The 15,507-nt window shown below is 32.7% G+C and overlaps 1 protein-coding gene across 2 annotated transcripts in view; it reads left to right on the forward strand.

Annotated features, from left to right (window-relative positions):
• The window catches only part of LOC114328380 (zinc finger protein jing homolog), a 548,292-nt gene that overhangs the window by 519,826 nt on the left and 12,959 nt on the right, over positions 1-15,507 (forward strand). For both annotated transcript variants that reach the window (XM_028277249.2, XM_028277319.2), the window contains exons 3-5: positions 2,288-2,467; positions 9,713-9,854; positions 14,803-14,998. In XM_028277249.2, the coding sequence (XP_028133050.1) occupies positions 2,288-2,467; positions 9,713-9,854; positions 14,803-14,998 (518 nt within the window). The remainder of the gene's footprint in view (positions 1-2,287; positions 2,468-9,712; positions 9,855-14,802; positions 14,999-15,507) is intronic.

The raw sequence follows: 15,507 nt of genomic DNA on the forward strand, positions 1-15,507 counted from the left end.
AATACAGTAATATCACAAATTTCAACACAAAGACTATTATCAGAGTTTACAGCTAGATAATCTGTATTACTAGTAACATAGGTTGAATTAAAAAATTTACTAAACAAATTTGCTATATTTTGGGAATTATCAGAAGTATCATCCATCCAATGGCACTACAGCATAAACCGGACCTTGACCTCCTTCAGCAAGCTTCTCCAATCATTTCGATGTACTACTGTTCTTTTCCATGAACGCGTTTTTATCAGGTTTTGGTATCCTCATCCACTTCGTCTTCTCATCTCTTTTTGGTCTTACAACAGGTCTTTTTCCTTGCATAATTTTCTGGGGGTTCTATTCTCATGCATGCGGACTACTTGCCCTGTCCACCGTAATCTCTGCAGTTTAATGTATTGTGCTAGAGTTGGTTCGCTATATATTGTTCGTATATTTCTTTATTATACCTAATTCGCCAGTTATTTTCACTTATTGGGCCCACTATCCTACGTAATATTTCTGTGTCACATCGGACACGCGCCAACTCGTAACTTTAAATGACAAAAATTTTCAAATCAAAATGTACACCGGCCAATTCGTAACTTTTCTATTACCTGACCTGCCAACTCGAAACTTTCTTCAGGTGAATTCGAAACCATTGATTAAATCTAATACCTTAAATCTTAAATCTAAACCGAATGTTTCTTGGTTTGCTTAAAAACATTATATTTGTATTATATTATGTACCTATAAAAAATAGCAAAAATTGAAATATCTTAATAACATAATTGAAACAATATTTTAGTGTTTCATTAACACGTGTTATAAATATTATTTCCATCGAGTATAACTCTATGCGAGTTTGGTTTTTATCAAGTAATTGTAAATTCAATATTTAGATGTTTAGCAATGATAAATTATTTAAATCCATCTGTTAATTTAAAAGCAAAGATATTTTCCATATGTTTATTTCAAGTCTATAAGAATATACCTTTATTTAGTTACGAATTCACCGGTAGTTGATTGGTTACCGAAAAATTACCTGAGGGCCAGAGTTACCAATTGGCTTGTAATTAGGATGGGGGATTAAAATAGTTACGAATTCACCGGGACCCGTCACAACTTATGTTTCACACCCACATGGTCTCGATTATTGTCTTATAGACCCGGAGTTTTGTTTTCCGGTATACGTCTCGCGAATTTAATATGCTTTCTATTTATTTCCGGTTCTTCTTCATTGTTTGCGACCAGGTCAATTCCTAAGTACGTGAATCTATTCACTTGTTCTATATCGTCTATAAAAATAGTTGTTGTTGCGCCGGTACATTTGATCTGGTTTGTATGAGTAGTTTTGTTTTATTAGTATTTATTGCTAGCTCTACAGCTTCTACACTCTGTTTCAACTCAGCGTAGGTTTATTCGGCCGCATTAATTGTTCTGCTCATTATGTTTATCATCTGGAAATCTATAACACTAATACCATATTCTATGGAATTTTCAATTGTTGTATGGAGTTGTTTTATCGTTTGCAGGTGGTGCCAAAGTTTGATCGAAATCCACTATTCCCGTAAGCACAATTAAAACGTTCTTATATTTTGAGACTCGCCTCCGTTCTTGTGGGATTGGATAACTAGTCCATCATCTCCCGGTGATTTATTGTCTTTCATTTTATCCATTGCTCGTGTGCTTCCATTACGCGTTATGTCTGGCATTAGTTCAGTACCTTGATAAGTTGCCTTTTTTATCTTTATTTCAGTGTCCCGTCTAACCAAAGTATCTTTAATAATGTCAGCTTTTTCTAGATCGTTTTCTGTATATTTTAAAAATTGCATGTCGTGGTAATAGGCTAATGGTGGATATCAGATACTTTATCCAAGAATTTTTGGTTTCTATGCAGTTTTGTTGTTATATTATATGTTATCTTTTCTACACTTTATTTTTTATTGTTTTCTCTTTTAATTTCTTAATCTCTTTTAATTAACGTTTAATTTCTAAGTCACTATATTTCCAAGTATGTATTTCTTTTTTTACTACCTTATACATAATATATAATTATAAGTTTATAAATAATTTTATGGATTTATACAATCATTAAACGTCTCAAAATAAGACATTTAACAATTTCATATATTTTTGAATATGTTCAAGTTAAAATTTCAATTCACATTATAATATATCAACACACGTCTCAGTATTACTTTTGATGCCTTTGGTAAGTTACGGTAACAGCTTCATTTTCCTCAAAGAAAAATAAGGTTGTTGCTAATTTCTTTTTGATCTGATCGCTATTTAACATTGCGCTATTCCACAGGTAAAACATGTGATATCTCAAGCAACTCAAGAACACTATGTGTGCTTATGGCTAGGCTGTAAAGTTCATGGTAGGACTTCTTGCTCAAGATCCTGGTTAGAAAGGCATGTGTTGGCGCATGCTGGAACGAAACCTTTCCGTTGCATTGTCGATGGATGCGGCCAAAGATTTAACTCACAGGTAAGTCAGCATTCCACAACATTCATTTTTGTTATTGAGTTTTTCTTATCATTGGCTAGGGTAAAAGTGGGTATTGCCCTTAGCATAAATTAGTAAAAAAGATAATTATCAATATTAGTATGGTATAACTAGAACTAGACCCAAACCCAGACATCCAAAGTGAAAGTTATCCTCCAACACCAAATTGTTCTATATGGTCCACATAATGTCCAGAAAAAAGTCATCACATCATTTTGAGCGTCCGGTTTGGGGGGGGGGGGGGGAAGAAATCGGTAAATTCGTAGTTTTTTACGTTTTTCGTCAATATTTCTAAAACTATGCGGTTTAGCATGAACAACCTTCTATACAAAAATGTTCTACATTAAATTTTAAATAAAAAAGGCCCAATAAACCGGACGCTCAAAATGGTGTAACTTTTTACTGAACAATATGTGGACCATATAGAACAATTTGGTGTTGGAGGAAAACTTTTACTTTGGATGTTTGGGTTAGGCCTTTTTTTGGACCTATTATACTATACTACTTCCGTAACTTTGGAACCGTTCATTTTAGAAGGATTATGCATAGAACCTTTTTTATTTCAAATTTAATGTAGAACATTTTTGTATAGAAGGTTGTTCATGGTAAACCGCATAGTTTTAGAAATATTGACGAAAAACGTAAAAAACTACGAATTTGCCGATTTCTCCCCCCTCTCCCCCAAAAGCCGACGCTCAAAATGGTGTGACCTTTTTTCTGAACATTATGTGGACCATATACAATATAGAACAATTTGGCGTTGGAAGATAACTTTCACTTTGGATGTCTGGGTTATGCCATCTTTTGGATCTATTGTATGTTACTATATTTATTCTTGAAATACTTTGAATAATTACACTTTCATAAAAAAGAACTTTTTTATAATAAAACGTTTTTATTATTTATAGGAGAGTATATAAAATAATTTGACGATATAAAATGCTTAAAATTCCAAAAATTACACTATAATAAAAAAGTACTTTTTATAGTAACACAGTTTGGTTATCTACACTACAGGACACAACATGTTTCTTAAGAATAAAATACGAATTTTTAGTAGGTGTATCAACTGTTTTAAAATTATAATTCCATAAATTACACTAGTATAAAAAAGTACTTTTTATAATACCACAGTTGTTTAAAATGGTATATATAATATTTATACAGAGTGGGCCAAATAAAAGGAGCCATCCCGATATTTGGCAGTATTTATTAGATTTTAAGAAAATAAAAAAACAGGTAAGTTTTTGATCTAAGGGATTTTTCATTTTTACGGTACAAACATCTGTCACTTGTCAACTCCCTCCCTTCCACTTCCCCCACCCCTTATTTTTAAATAGGGAATAGGGGTCGTGTGCTAGCTCATTTGAAAGGTTATTCAATTCTCTATTCAGTAATATCAACATTGACATAAAAATTTATACAGGGTGTCCAAGAAAAATTATTTTAAATTAAATTAAATGACACAAAAAGAAGAATGTATGTAATTTATTTAACTCAGAATACATTCTACTGATGATAAAAAACAGAGAACAATGTTTATTTGATAAATAAACACTGTTTGTTGCTTAAATTCAATATTCACCTACCAAGAGGCAGATGGGTGGAAGCTTGAACATTAAAATTAAGCAAACAGCAGTGTCTATTTATCAAAAAACATTTTTTCTGTTTTCTGTCAGCAGTAGAATGTGTTCTGAGTTAAATAAATTACATACAGTCTTCTTTTTGTGTCAATTAATTTAATTCAAAATAATTTTTCTTGGACACCCTGTATACATTTTTAAGTCGATGTTGATATTACTGAATAGAGAATGGAATAACCTTTCAAATGAGCTAGCACACGACCCCTATTCCCTATTTAAAAATAAGGGGTGGGGGAAGTGGAAGGGAGGGAGTTGACAAATGACAGATGTTTGTATCGTAAAAATGTGTCCCCCTTAGATCAAAAATTGACCTGTTTTTTTATTTTCTTAAAATCCAATAAATACTGCCAAATATCGGGGTGGCTCCTTTTATTTGGCCCAGTCTGTATATAATAATTAACCTATAAAATATGGATTTTAAGTATATCAGCTTTTAATTATTTATTAAAAAAATTAAAAAAAACGCAACAGCCATATTCGAACTAGGGAACTCTCGATCTTCAGTGTAATAACGCTGACCCACCATTAATTTGTAGTTATCGATTTATTAACGTACTTTAAAATATCCTTGTATTATTCACTTCATTTATCCATACAGGGTGATTGATTAGTGGGGTAAAGCTCCGTAGATCCGTTATAGTAATAGATAGCAATAAAAATTACTAACAAAAATGTAGCCAACTTCGATTACAGATTGATAATCAGTAAAGCTCCGTAGATCCGTTATAGTAATAAATAGCAATAAAAATTACTAACAAAAATTGTAGCCAACTTCGATTACAGATTGATAATCAGTAATCGTAAATTGTCAGTTTTAGACAATTCAGTCATGGCTTACCTAAAATTTGGAAAAATTTAGACCCATAATTAATAATTTGCTCTGAAAAATGAAAATATATCAATAAATTTAGACATAGGGAATGTTATATAAAAATTAAAGTACGGTAATAGTACTTTTCGATAGTGATATAAAATACAGGGTGTTTCATTTAAAATTACTGAGAAAATAATGTACTTGCGTTTTGACTCACCCTGTATTCAATATAAATAAAAAATTATGGCGTCAATAAACCATTGCCGTTGTGCTTATTTTTGTTTATACAGGGAGTTGAACTTGTTACGATTTTCATATAAAATTTGTTATAACTTTGTAAATACCCTGTATAACTTACCAAAATATTTTTGTAATGGAGAAGTTAAGAAGATTTCGAATATAAAATAAAATACAGGGTGTTCCATTAAAAAAAAGAATGTGTGTGTACTTTGTACGCACGTAAGAAGTTATACTTCTATTATAATATAATTTCAACGAAATAAATATACCTACTTAACAGTTACAATACAAAAAATTAACAATAATTACCAAAAATGAACCAAAACTTAACAGTGCCAAATATTAAAAAAAAAAAAGAAAAAAAAATATGAATCGTCCGGGATTTGAACCCGCAATCTCGCGATTTTTTGATCTCTGCTCCAATGCTCTACCAACAAGGCCATCAAGCCGCATGCAATTTACCTTTCAGATATACATAATTATACATCACGGTGACAAGTGAAATATAAAAATAGATGTTTTATTATTTTACGCCCAAGGAAGACAAATCCAAAGACAAAATTATAATAAGGGAAAATGAAAATGTAGTATGTCAAAGTGTGTAAATAATTTTATTTCCTTAGCTGAGCGCTTTCGACATAAACGTCATCATCGGAGCTAATGGTCAAATACTAAAAAAGTACCGCTACATAGAGGTGTAAAAAAGTGCATCTTAGGAATGTACATTTGATTTATAAATTTGTGAATGCTAACTTAGTCCTCCGTACAACAGCAAACAGCAAAAAAAAACAGAAAGAAACGGCCACATACACGTTGCACAAAAACATATATAAACTTTTTTCATGGTCCGGGTGTCGATATCACCCGTCCATCCTTGGCCTAGTAACAACAGCTGACTGTTTTCTGTTTTTTTTTGCTGTTTGCTGTTGTACGGAGGACTAAGTTAGCATTCACAAATTTATAAATCAAATGTACATTCCTAAGATGCACTTTTTTACACCTCTATGTAGCGGTACTTTTTTAGTATTTGACCATTAGCTCCGATGATGACGTTTATGTCGAAAGCGCTCAGCTAAGGAAATAAAATTATTTACACACTTTGACATACTACATTTTCATTTTCCCTTATTCATTCAAGTGTGTACAAACTTATCAGTCTTTCAACTAAAATTATAATAAAAAACCTTTTAAACCACCTTTTTCAAATTGCGCAAGTTGTACTATTAATATTAATGTTAATAAATGAAATATAAATATTTTGACGTTTCACAATTTGACAATTCACTTTTAACTGCAGTGTTAAAATTTTTAAAGCACTAGTACCTTAAAGTAGCATTTTTAACGCTCCTATGGAGTCCTAAAAATTGCATTTTTAACACGTTTATAGAAAAATATATTTAAAAACACTAATATATTCTTTCCACACCTTTTCTGGACTGATACATACATATCAATAATAACAATTCATAATAACAATATCATAATAACAATTTAAACATTTTGAAGTATAACTTCAAAAATATAATATGAAAACTATTTAAAAAGGCAGTATAACTATTAACTAACCTTTGTTGTTTCTCTTCCCACAAATTTTAAAACGCAACAACCATACATAACCAAACCGTCAACCGTCCAAACCACAGCTGCGCTACAGCTGCCATATTGGATCATTTTTGACATGTCATTTGAACATCCAATCAGAACAAAGTTATAATGCACATGCGCCGGGATCGTAGGTTTTAACATATAAAAATTCACCCTCATATGGCGCGTAAAGAAGTATAACTTCAAAAACATAAGTTTGATCTGCCACTATGTTATCGAACACCCTGTAACATTCTAACTAATTTTGTAATGTGAATCTCAAAGTTGGCTACAATTTTTTTTATTAACTTTTATCGCTATCCATTATTATAACGGATCTACGGAGCTTTACCCTACTAATCAATCATCCTGTATAATAGCAGTTAAATATTGCATTGTTAGCTAGTTCTAAGATATTCTGAAAATTTCAGGTATGTACCTAGGTAGCCTAGAACTATTTTTAAAATGGATTACAAAATTTGCGGAGACCGTGACACCGACCCAGCCAAGAATATAAAAACGTTTTCAAAAGCATGAAATTTTATATTAAGGTTGTAACAAGAACGGCCACTGAAAGAAAGAACACTGGCAACGCTGAGAGCAACGGAAATGGATTGTTGGAGAAGAGCAGCAGGAAGATCTAGAAGAGAAATGATTGCCAACGAACAATGACTGATTAGCAATGTGTTTTGGGAATGACCAGACCGTAGAAGACCGGCAGGACGGCCTAGAAAAAGGTGGAAAGATGCAGTCAGAGAAGACCTGGAGAAGATAGAGAAGAGACCACGAGACATAGTAGCACAGGCTCGGAACCAATGAAAGACAATAGTAAACGAAGCAAATACCCACGAAGAGTTGTAAAAGCCAAAGATGATGATGATTAATCACGGAACACTTATCAACCAACAACTTACTGGTTCGGACATATACAAAGAATGGATTAGCAACGTATAGGGGAGAGTTGGACAAAACGGGATACCATTCTTGTTTATTTTTATTACGGAAAAAATGTTAAAGAAATTATCATATTATTATTTTTTATAGGTATAACATTTATTGAAGCACACAAAAAATATATTTTTAGCTATTTTTAATATGTAACTGGAAAATTGTAAAAAAAATATTTATTTCAGTCCTGCACATCCCGGTTTAGCATACCACGGTTGGATAAAACGGGATAGGTTCACAATATTTAATTTTTTGCATAATATTATCTAAAAAATATATTTAAGTAGATATAAGGCTGCAAAGCAAAGTTTACTTTTGATTAGTAGTCAGAAACTTAAAAATAGGCCTTTTTATGTTTTATTGCAAAATGGGAAATACGACCTTTTATTTAGGACTACTTAAGTACGTATATCAGAACAAAAGTCACATAAAAATAAGTTGTTCTATTCTGCAGTATGAGAACACGCTTTATCGCTATTAAAAAAAATTATAGGCCAACAAATAATTAGGTGGATAAAAGGGACATAAAAAACTGTATCCCATTTTATCCAACTTATAAGTGTCCCGTTTTGTCCAACTCAGACATTTTTCAAAACAAAAATGGCTCCTGCCTAAACGTGAAAGTAAAATTAGATAGACTACACAAGAAAATATTCGTTAATGAGTGCTTAATTAAATGTAATAGTCACCGGAATTATACGTTTAGATATGTAGGCAATATAATGTAGAAAACAACGCACTTAAAAGTACAAAATAACAAAAAAATAGAGTCAAACAATTCTAAACACAACAACTGTTCATAAAATAGTGGCATCGAGGTAAAACGAACTGAGAATGTTTAAATGACGACTGAGAACAAGTTTTCGTCGTTGTCCGATTGATAGCAGCACTAGTTGGGTCTCTAGGCCAGGTATCCCGTTTTATCCGACTATCCCGTTTGTCCAACTCTTCCCTACCAAAGAAAATCTGAATTGGCAATCAAAAGGAAAGAAAAAAACAAGTTAACCGAGAAAGAGTTTGAGCTAAGGAATAGAAAAAGAGCTGAGAGAAAGAGACATAGAAACGACCTATGGAACAACCGGACAAAATGGTGATTGGAATACGGAAGACGGCGGGTAACGTTATAAAGCGACACAGGTAGTAGTAGTAGTGTAACAAAAACTGAGTTCAAAAGAAAATTCACTAGATTTTCCTTTCCGAAGAGATACTCTACTTGTTGTTGTGTCTGTGGTGGCACATAATTTGTCACGCTGTCTCTGCAAGGGTCATATTATTCGAAGAATTTTGAGCTCTCACACCAGCAATTTATTTTTATATTTTCTCATTAGTGTCCATGTTTCGTTTCCATTATGTGACATGTGACTGCTGGTAGTATCATGGTTTTGTACACCTATATGGATTTTTGCACAACTTCTAATATTGATTGTGCCACTGCATCTGTGCTAATGTCAAAGACGAGAATGATCTTTGTTCTCTGACCAGCTATGCCGGTTTGATTTTTGGATAAATTTTCACATGACATATTCTATGGCGACGTTAAACAATAATGGGGACAACGGATCTCCCTGTCTCAGTCCAGAATTTACGCAGAAAGTATTTGATGTTTTCACTTCTATTTTAACTTGTGCAAATGAGCTACTTAAACACATATTTGCGTTACTCCAGATAGTTTCTTAGGTATATCCAGCTCAACCATTGCATTTCATATTCTTAGACGATTAATTAAAGCATAAGCCTATTTGAAATATATTAAGATCTTAGGTACGTCTTGATTATACTCCCAATATTTTCAAGCATTTGTCTAATAGCAAATATTTGATCAATGGTGTATCTTCTAGGCCAGAATCCACATTGTTAGTCACCAATTCTCTAATACTATTCAGTGAATAGTAGTAATCTTTATAATAATACCGAGAAGTAGTAGTATTGATTCGAGAAATTTCTATATAGTTCATCCATGATTCCATTGATTTTAAATGCATTGTTTGATTTTTATAGTTGACGTTGGAGAGGCATGTCAACAGCCACTTCAATTCGGACGGTAGCCCGAATAACAACCTGAAGAAATCACCAGAGAACACCTGCAAGCTATTCAAGAGGAACGGGAAACGGATAAGGTTTAGAAGACAACCATGGTCAGGTAATATTTTATTTAATCTTACTTATACTATCTTTTTTAACCTGTAACTACTGGCGTGGTTTTTTCAGGACGTAGACCCTGACATGCGGTATGTCATACCGTTGCCTATTCTCCTTTGTTTTCAATATGAATTTGTTTTTTTACATCAACTACGGAATGATTCTTCACAATGCGGTAGAATAAAATACTGCTCCAAATGAAATAAACTTTATTTTTTCAAGAAAATTATGAGCGCAAGCACAGTATTAAAAAAATGGTGCAGGTTCTTACAAAATCCTTTATAAACTAAATTACAAAAACACGAGTATTGGTGACTAAAAAATAGTACGATAATGTTGAAAGCACTTGAAAGTAGAACAAGTGGATGAACTTACTGTCATACTAATAGCGAAAGAACACTGAATCATAGATAAAAGTGTTGTGTGATTGGGTAGAATGCGATCTTACTCTTCAAAAAATATCTCATGTATTTCAGCGCTATTTCAGCACCTGGTTAATTGGAAGGATACTACAAATCTGGCCTCCACATAAGTGGTCTGTAGCTTCGACATGATACGTGTGAAATTTTAAACGTTCTTGTTGTTGATTGGATAGGAAGGATACCATAATCTAGCCTCCATGCTAGGTACATAGCCTCCATACGGTACTTCCAATATTTAATATTTTATTCAAGTGGACAATAAAAGTAAAACACAAACAACTTTTGTTTCTTAATTATTTATTTATACAATAATGTGACATTTTACATAGAAATATGAGTATTTAATTTGGATTAAATATATGTTTACTGTTGAATTTTTCCACCGTCTGCACACAACAGCTGACCGGAGCCATTAGACCTAACAACAAAACGCGAAATAAAATGTGTATTTTAAAACTGTTGGATAAACAGTAGGTACCTACAATCAGAAAATCTCTACCTTACAATCAGAAAAACTTACCTTTAAAAAGGTACTTGATTACAAAATAACAAAAATATCAAAAAACACAACTGAATATATTTTTATGGTGACACAAACACAAAATAATAACCGACCATAATGACTGAACCTATGGACAACACAGACAGCGCAGGATTTGTCAAAAGTCATGTTCCACCAATCTCAATGCCAAAATCAGCGCCTCGCACAAATTGGAAGGAAACTAAATACAATTACATTTTTTTTATTAGAGTGCGCGGGGCATGCACTGAATGTACTGCTTTTAACTATGTTTATTTTTTAACCAGGAGGAGTACACTAAAAAGACAGATTCACACCCAAGAAAGTCACTAGAATAATAACCAAATACATCTTCTTTTTTGGTTGATCCAGTCGGTCATTAGCAGTAATCCATAAATATATTAAATTAATACGTCGCTAATAGGCTATTGATTATGTATTATAGAAAGGAACTACAACGTTAACGGGGTTTTATTGTTTAATATAGTCAATGGACCTCTAAATATGAAAAAACCGTGGAGTGCTACCATTTAAAGGGGTGCGTTTTTGAGAAAGGGGTGAATTAGTCCCTAGGCACAGGGCGAATTAGGGTGAGTTCTATGCACTTTTGGTACAAACACGTCTATATGAAAATTAAAACAGGTTAAATTTACTATTGAAATATCATATTTCAAAGTGAAAAATATTGTTTTTTGCAAAAATATATTCAAAAGAAAAGCAAGAAAACAACACGAAAGATAGCAATTTTGTTTTTCACCCCATAACTTTTTCCCATGGGGATATAGGTATAAGTATTGCTTCACAGAAAAATAACTTCCATCCTTTCTCTTTAAAATGGTGTTTGGTAGAAGTCTCTATAATTTATAGTTTCCAAAATATGATTTTTCAAACTTCGCTACTCACAGCGATTTTGACCTATTTTCCTTGTAACTTCGCAAACATTGTTCTGTAACTTTTTTCTACGCAGCTTTAGGTATATGCAATGGTACATTTAGTAGGAAGAAAAGTCAATTCCCTTTAAAATAGTCTAATGTAGAAGGATGTATGACTATTTTTAATCAAGATATGGTTTTTGAAAATTGTATACTTTTAATAATTTTTGATATATTTTTCGATTATTTTTAAATTTCTCATTATAACTTTTTTTATTATATATTTAGGTATATACATTGTGCAATGAAAAAGAAAGCCTATTTTCTTTACTTTAAAATGGTGTATTGTAAAAAATTCTAGGACTATTTTTAAACAAGATATATGCGTTCTCAAAATGTGACATATACACAATACACATGCCACAGGTCCCACTAAGCTGGAACCATATGGAAACTTTTTTATTATTAACTTTATGAAAAAAATTGTTCTTTATAAAATGCTCTGCATAATCTAGAACCTGAGATGCAACCATCAGATATAAAATTTTATCAATAGTGTACGAGGTGTGTTAAAAAATATGAATTTCGCTCAAGAGTGAAGTACCTCTATATTTCACAATATCAAAAAGTGTTATTAAGAAAAGTTATTTGGAATTAAAAATTATGTAATAATATCCAACTATATTCTTCCAATTGAAAAAAATTAAAAATTTTAAAATTTTTCTCAAATTACGGATACCCTTGGATATTCTACGGATATCTTGTTTAAAAATTGTTCTAGGACTTTTTGCAATACACCATTTTAAAGTAAAGAAAATAATCTCTTTTTATTGCACTATGTATATATTTAAATGAACAAGAAAAAGGTCATAATAAGAAATTTAAACAATAATCATAAAAAATATCAAAAATCATTAAAAGTATAAAAACTTGAAAAAGCATAACTTGCTTAAAAATAGTCGCACAACCTTATACAATAGATCATTTTAAAGGTAATTGACTTCTATTTCTACTAAATGTACCATTACATATACCTAGAAATGCGTAGAAAAAAGTTACAGAACAATGTTTGCGAAATAATGGGGAAAATGGCCCTAAAAATGCTGTGAGCGGTGAAATTTGAAAAATCCTATTTCGGAAAATATAAATCCTAGTAACTTCTACTAAACGTCATTTTAAAGAGAAAAAACTGAAGTTATTTTTTACTGAAGCAATACCTATACCTATATCCATGAGGACAAAAGTTATGGGGCAAAAAACAAAATTGCTTTCTTTGGTGTTTTTTTCTTGATTTTCTTTTGAATATATTTTTGTAAAAAAAACTATTTTTGACTCTAAAATGTGATATTTCGATAGTAAATTTAATCTGGAATAATATTCCTGTAGACGTGTTTGTACCAAACGTGCATAGAACTCACCCTAATTCACCCTGAGCCTAGGGACTAATTCGCCCCTTTCTCAAAAACGCACCTATCTAAATGGTAGCACTCCGCGGTTTTTTCAAATATAGAGGTCCATTGACTATATGAGATTATAAAATCCCATTAACGTTGTAGTTCCTCTTAGCTCTCTTATTTTGAACATAATCAATAGCCTATAAAGAGTTCAAAAAACAACTGCTTTTTATATAAAAGCAGACTAACAATCTAAAAATTAAAGGAATAACACAGAAAATACAAAAATCGCCGATATAACTTAATTAACCTATGAAATGTCACTAGTGTCAAAATTTGATAAATGTCATTAGTGTCAAAAAAAATTATGATCTATTTCCTCTTATTGGTTTTCAATGCGTTGTTTTATCAATCGACCTGCTAATTGTTTTAAATACAGTAGAACCCAGCAAATCCGAACTAATTGGGGGCCATCCGTTCGGATTTCGAAAAGTTCGGATTATCAGAAAGTTTGTCTAATTCAAAGCTTTCGTTGTCATTGATTTTGAGCCGCTGCATCTATCTCACTCTCCATTTTTCCAAGCTCCATTGTAAGATGACCTCCTAGAAGTCATACAATAATTTCCAGGATGTGAAAACGAAGAAAAAAGTGCAATTACAGAATGTATTGAAGCTGACGACAATGGGCACCAAGAATTTACGGACGAAGAGATCGTAGACTTGGTTCAACCTCAAGGTAATTCTAATGAAGATGAAGAAAGCAAAGAAGAAGTTTACCTGTCACACGCAGATGCCACTAAAACTCTGGATGTGGCTCTACGTTACGTGGAGCAGAACTGTGCTGCGTTACCGGTCGATGTAATGAATAAATGGTTCAACATCGCTGCGTTAAGTCGCTAAGCGAACGGCTCCACGGGCGAGAAATTGACGCTAGCAGTAGCCGTAAAACGAACTTAAGGTTCCACGGAACGAAATAGGAATAGCCGAACTGAACCGACTACGCACAAGTCCTGTAGTCCGTACAGTTCGGCTATTCCTATTCCGTTCCGCGGACCCTTAAGTTAGTTTTACCGCTACTGCTAGCGTCAATTTCTTGCCCGTGGAGCCGTTCGCCAAACCTCCATGCATCACAAATGCATGCATCAGAAAGTGACCGACTTCTTTAAAATGCGCCTCAGCGCTGGACTCCACTTTCGATTTTGTAGTCGCGCGATTGTTTTGTCGCGAAAATTGAACACATTGTTTCAAATACAAGTCAATCAACGATTATTTAGTCGCAAATGGATTGACTTGTATTTGAAAAAATGTGTTCAACTTTCGCGAAAAAACAATCGCGCGACTGCAAATCGCAGGTGGAGTCCGACGCAGGGTTACAAACTTTCTCGCAAGAGTGTCGACAAATATTTTTGGACTCAAGTTGACTACAAGAGAAACGACATAATATGTTTCTGTTTAACTGTTATAAGCACTACTAATAAAGTACCTATATACGTATTCATTTTTAAGAAATGTTATATCTCAAAGTCCTATTAATCCTACATTGCTCAATGTTCTGGTTTTACTCTGTATAATAAACACGTTTTTTAAATTTTTGTCTTGACTTTTTTTATTTTTTTCCACTTTCCATCCGTTGGTTCGGATTTTCGGGGTTCGGATTTGCGGGGTTCTACTGTATTTTACTAATATGTTTTATGCTTGTAATATGTTTCAATCTTTTACTAATCTATACATTGAAATACAGCACGGATGTTCGACTTTATCGACTCTGGAATAATGGAAGGTCTTCAGTTCAAGCTTCTTCATCTAACGCAGAAGAGAACCCTAGGGAAGATAAATGAACCAGGCAATTCGGTGCATCTGCAAAGCGAAATCTTGGCGAGACGGGTGGAAACGGATGGATGTGTTAAATTTCTTCTTAGATGGCATCCCACCGACATGTAAGTTATTCATATTGTTTTTTATATCGCACACAGACGACACACACATATACGTACCTTTCCCCTGACGTCTATCCCTACCTTTGCTAATTGTTTTAAGGGGCTACCATACTACGTAGCCTGAACTAATATTTTCTCTTTTATCACAAAATATATCCAGAAATACAAATACGCATTACTCTCTTCTAGACCTCTAGATTATCATTCTTATTGAGTCTTTGTTTAAACATTCTTCCAAAGTATATTCCAATGATTAATCGATTTCCTTGTCGATATCTTAGACGAACTTTCAATAAATATGCGAAAACTGGAAAATTATATTTTGTCCACCAGTATCAAAAAGGAGATTGTATCATCAAAGAATACGAAGAAGGTTACCTTTACAAATAGTCCTAGTAAATCGTCCACGTCTCATGTTAAAACCTCGAACGTAGTTTTTTTGAACTGCAAGAGAAAAGGCCATCGTTAACAGCACTATAGTGATGAGGAACGAAATTTTTGTTTTGGTT

Source organism: Diabrotica virgifera, chromosome 1 (assembly GCF_917563875.1).
Source record: "Diabrotica virgifera virgifera chromosome 1, PGI_DIABVI_V3a".
Classification (NCBI taxonomy): domain Eukaryota; kingdom Metazoa; phylum Arthropoda; class Insecta; order Coleoptera; family Chrysomelidae; genus Diabrotica; species Diabrotica virgifera.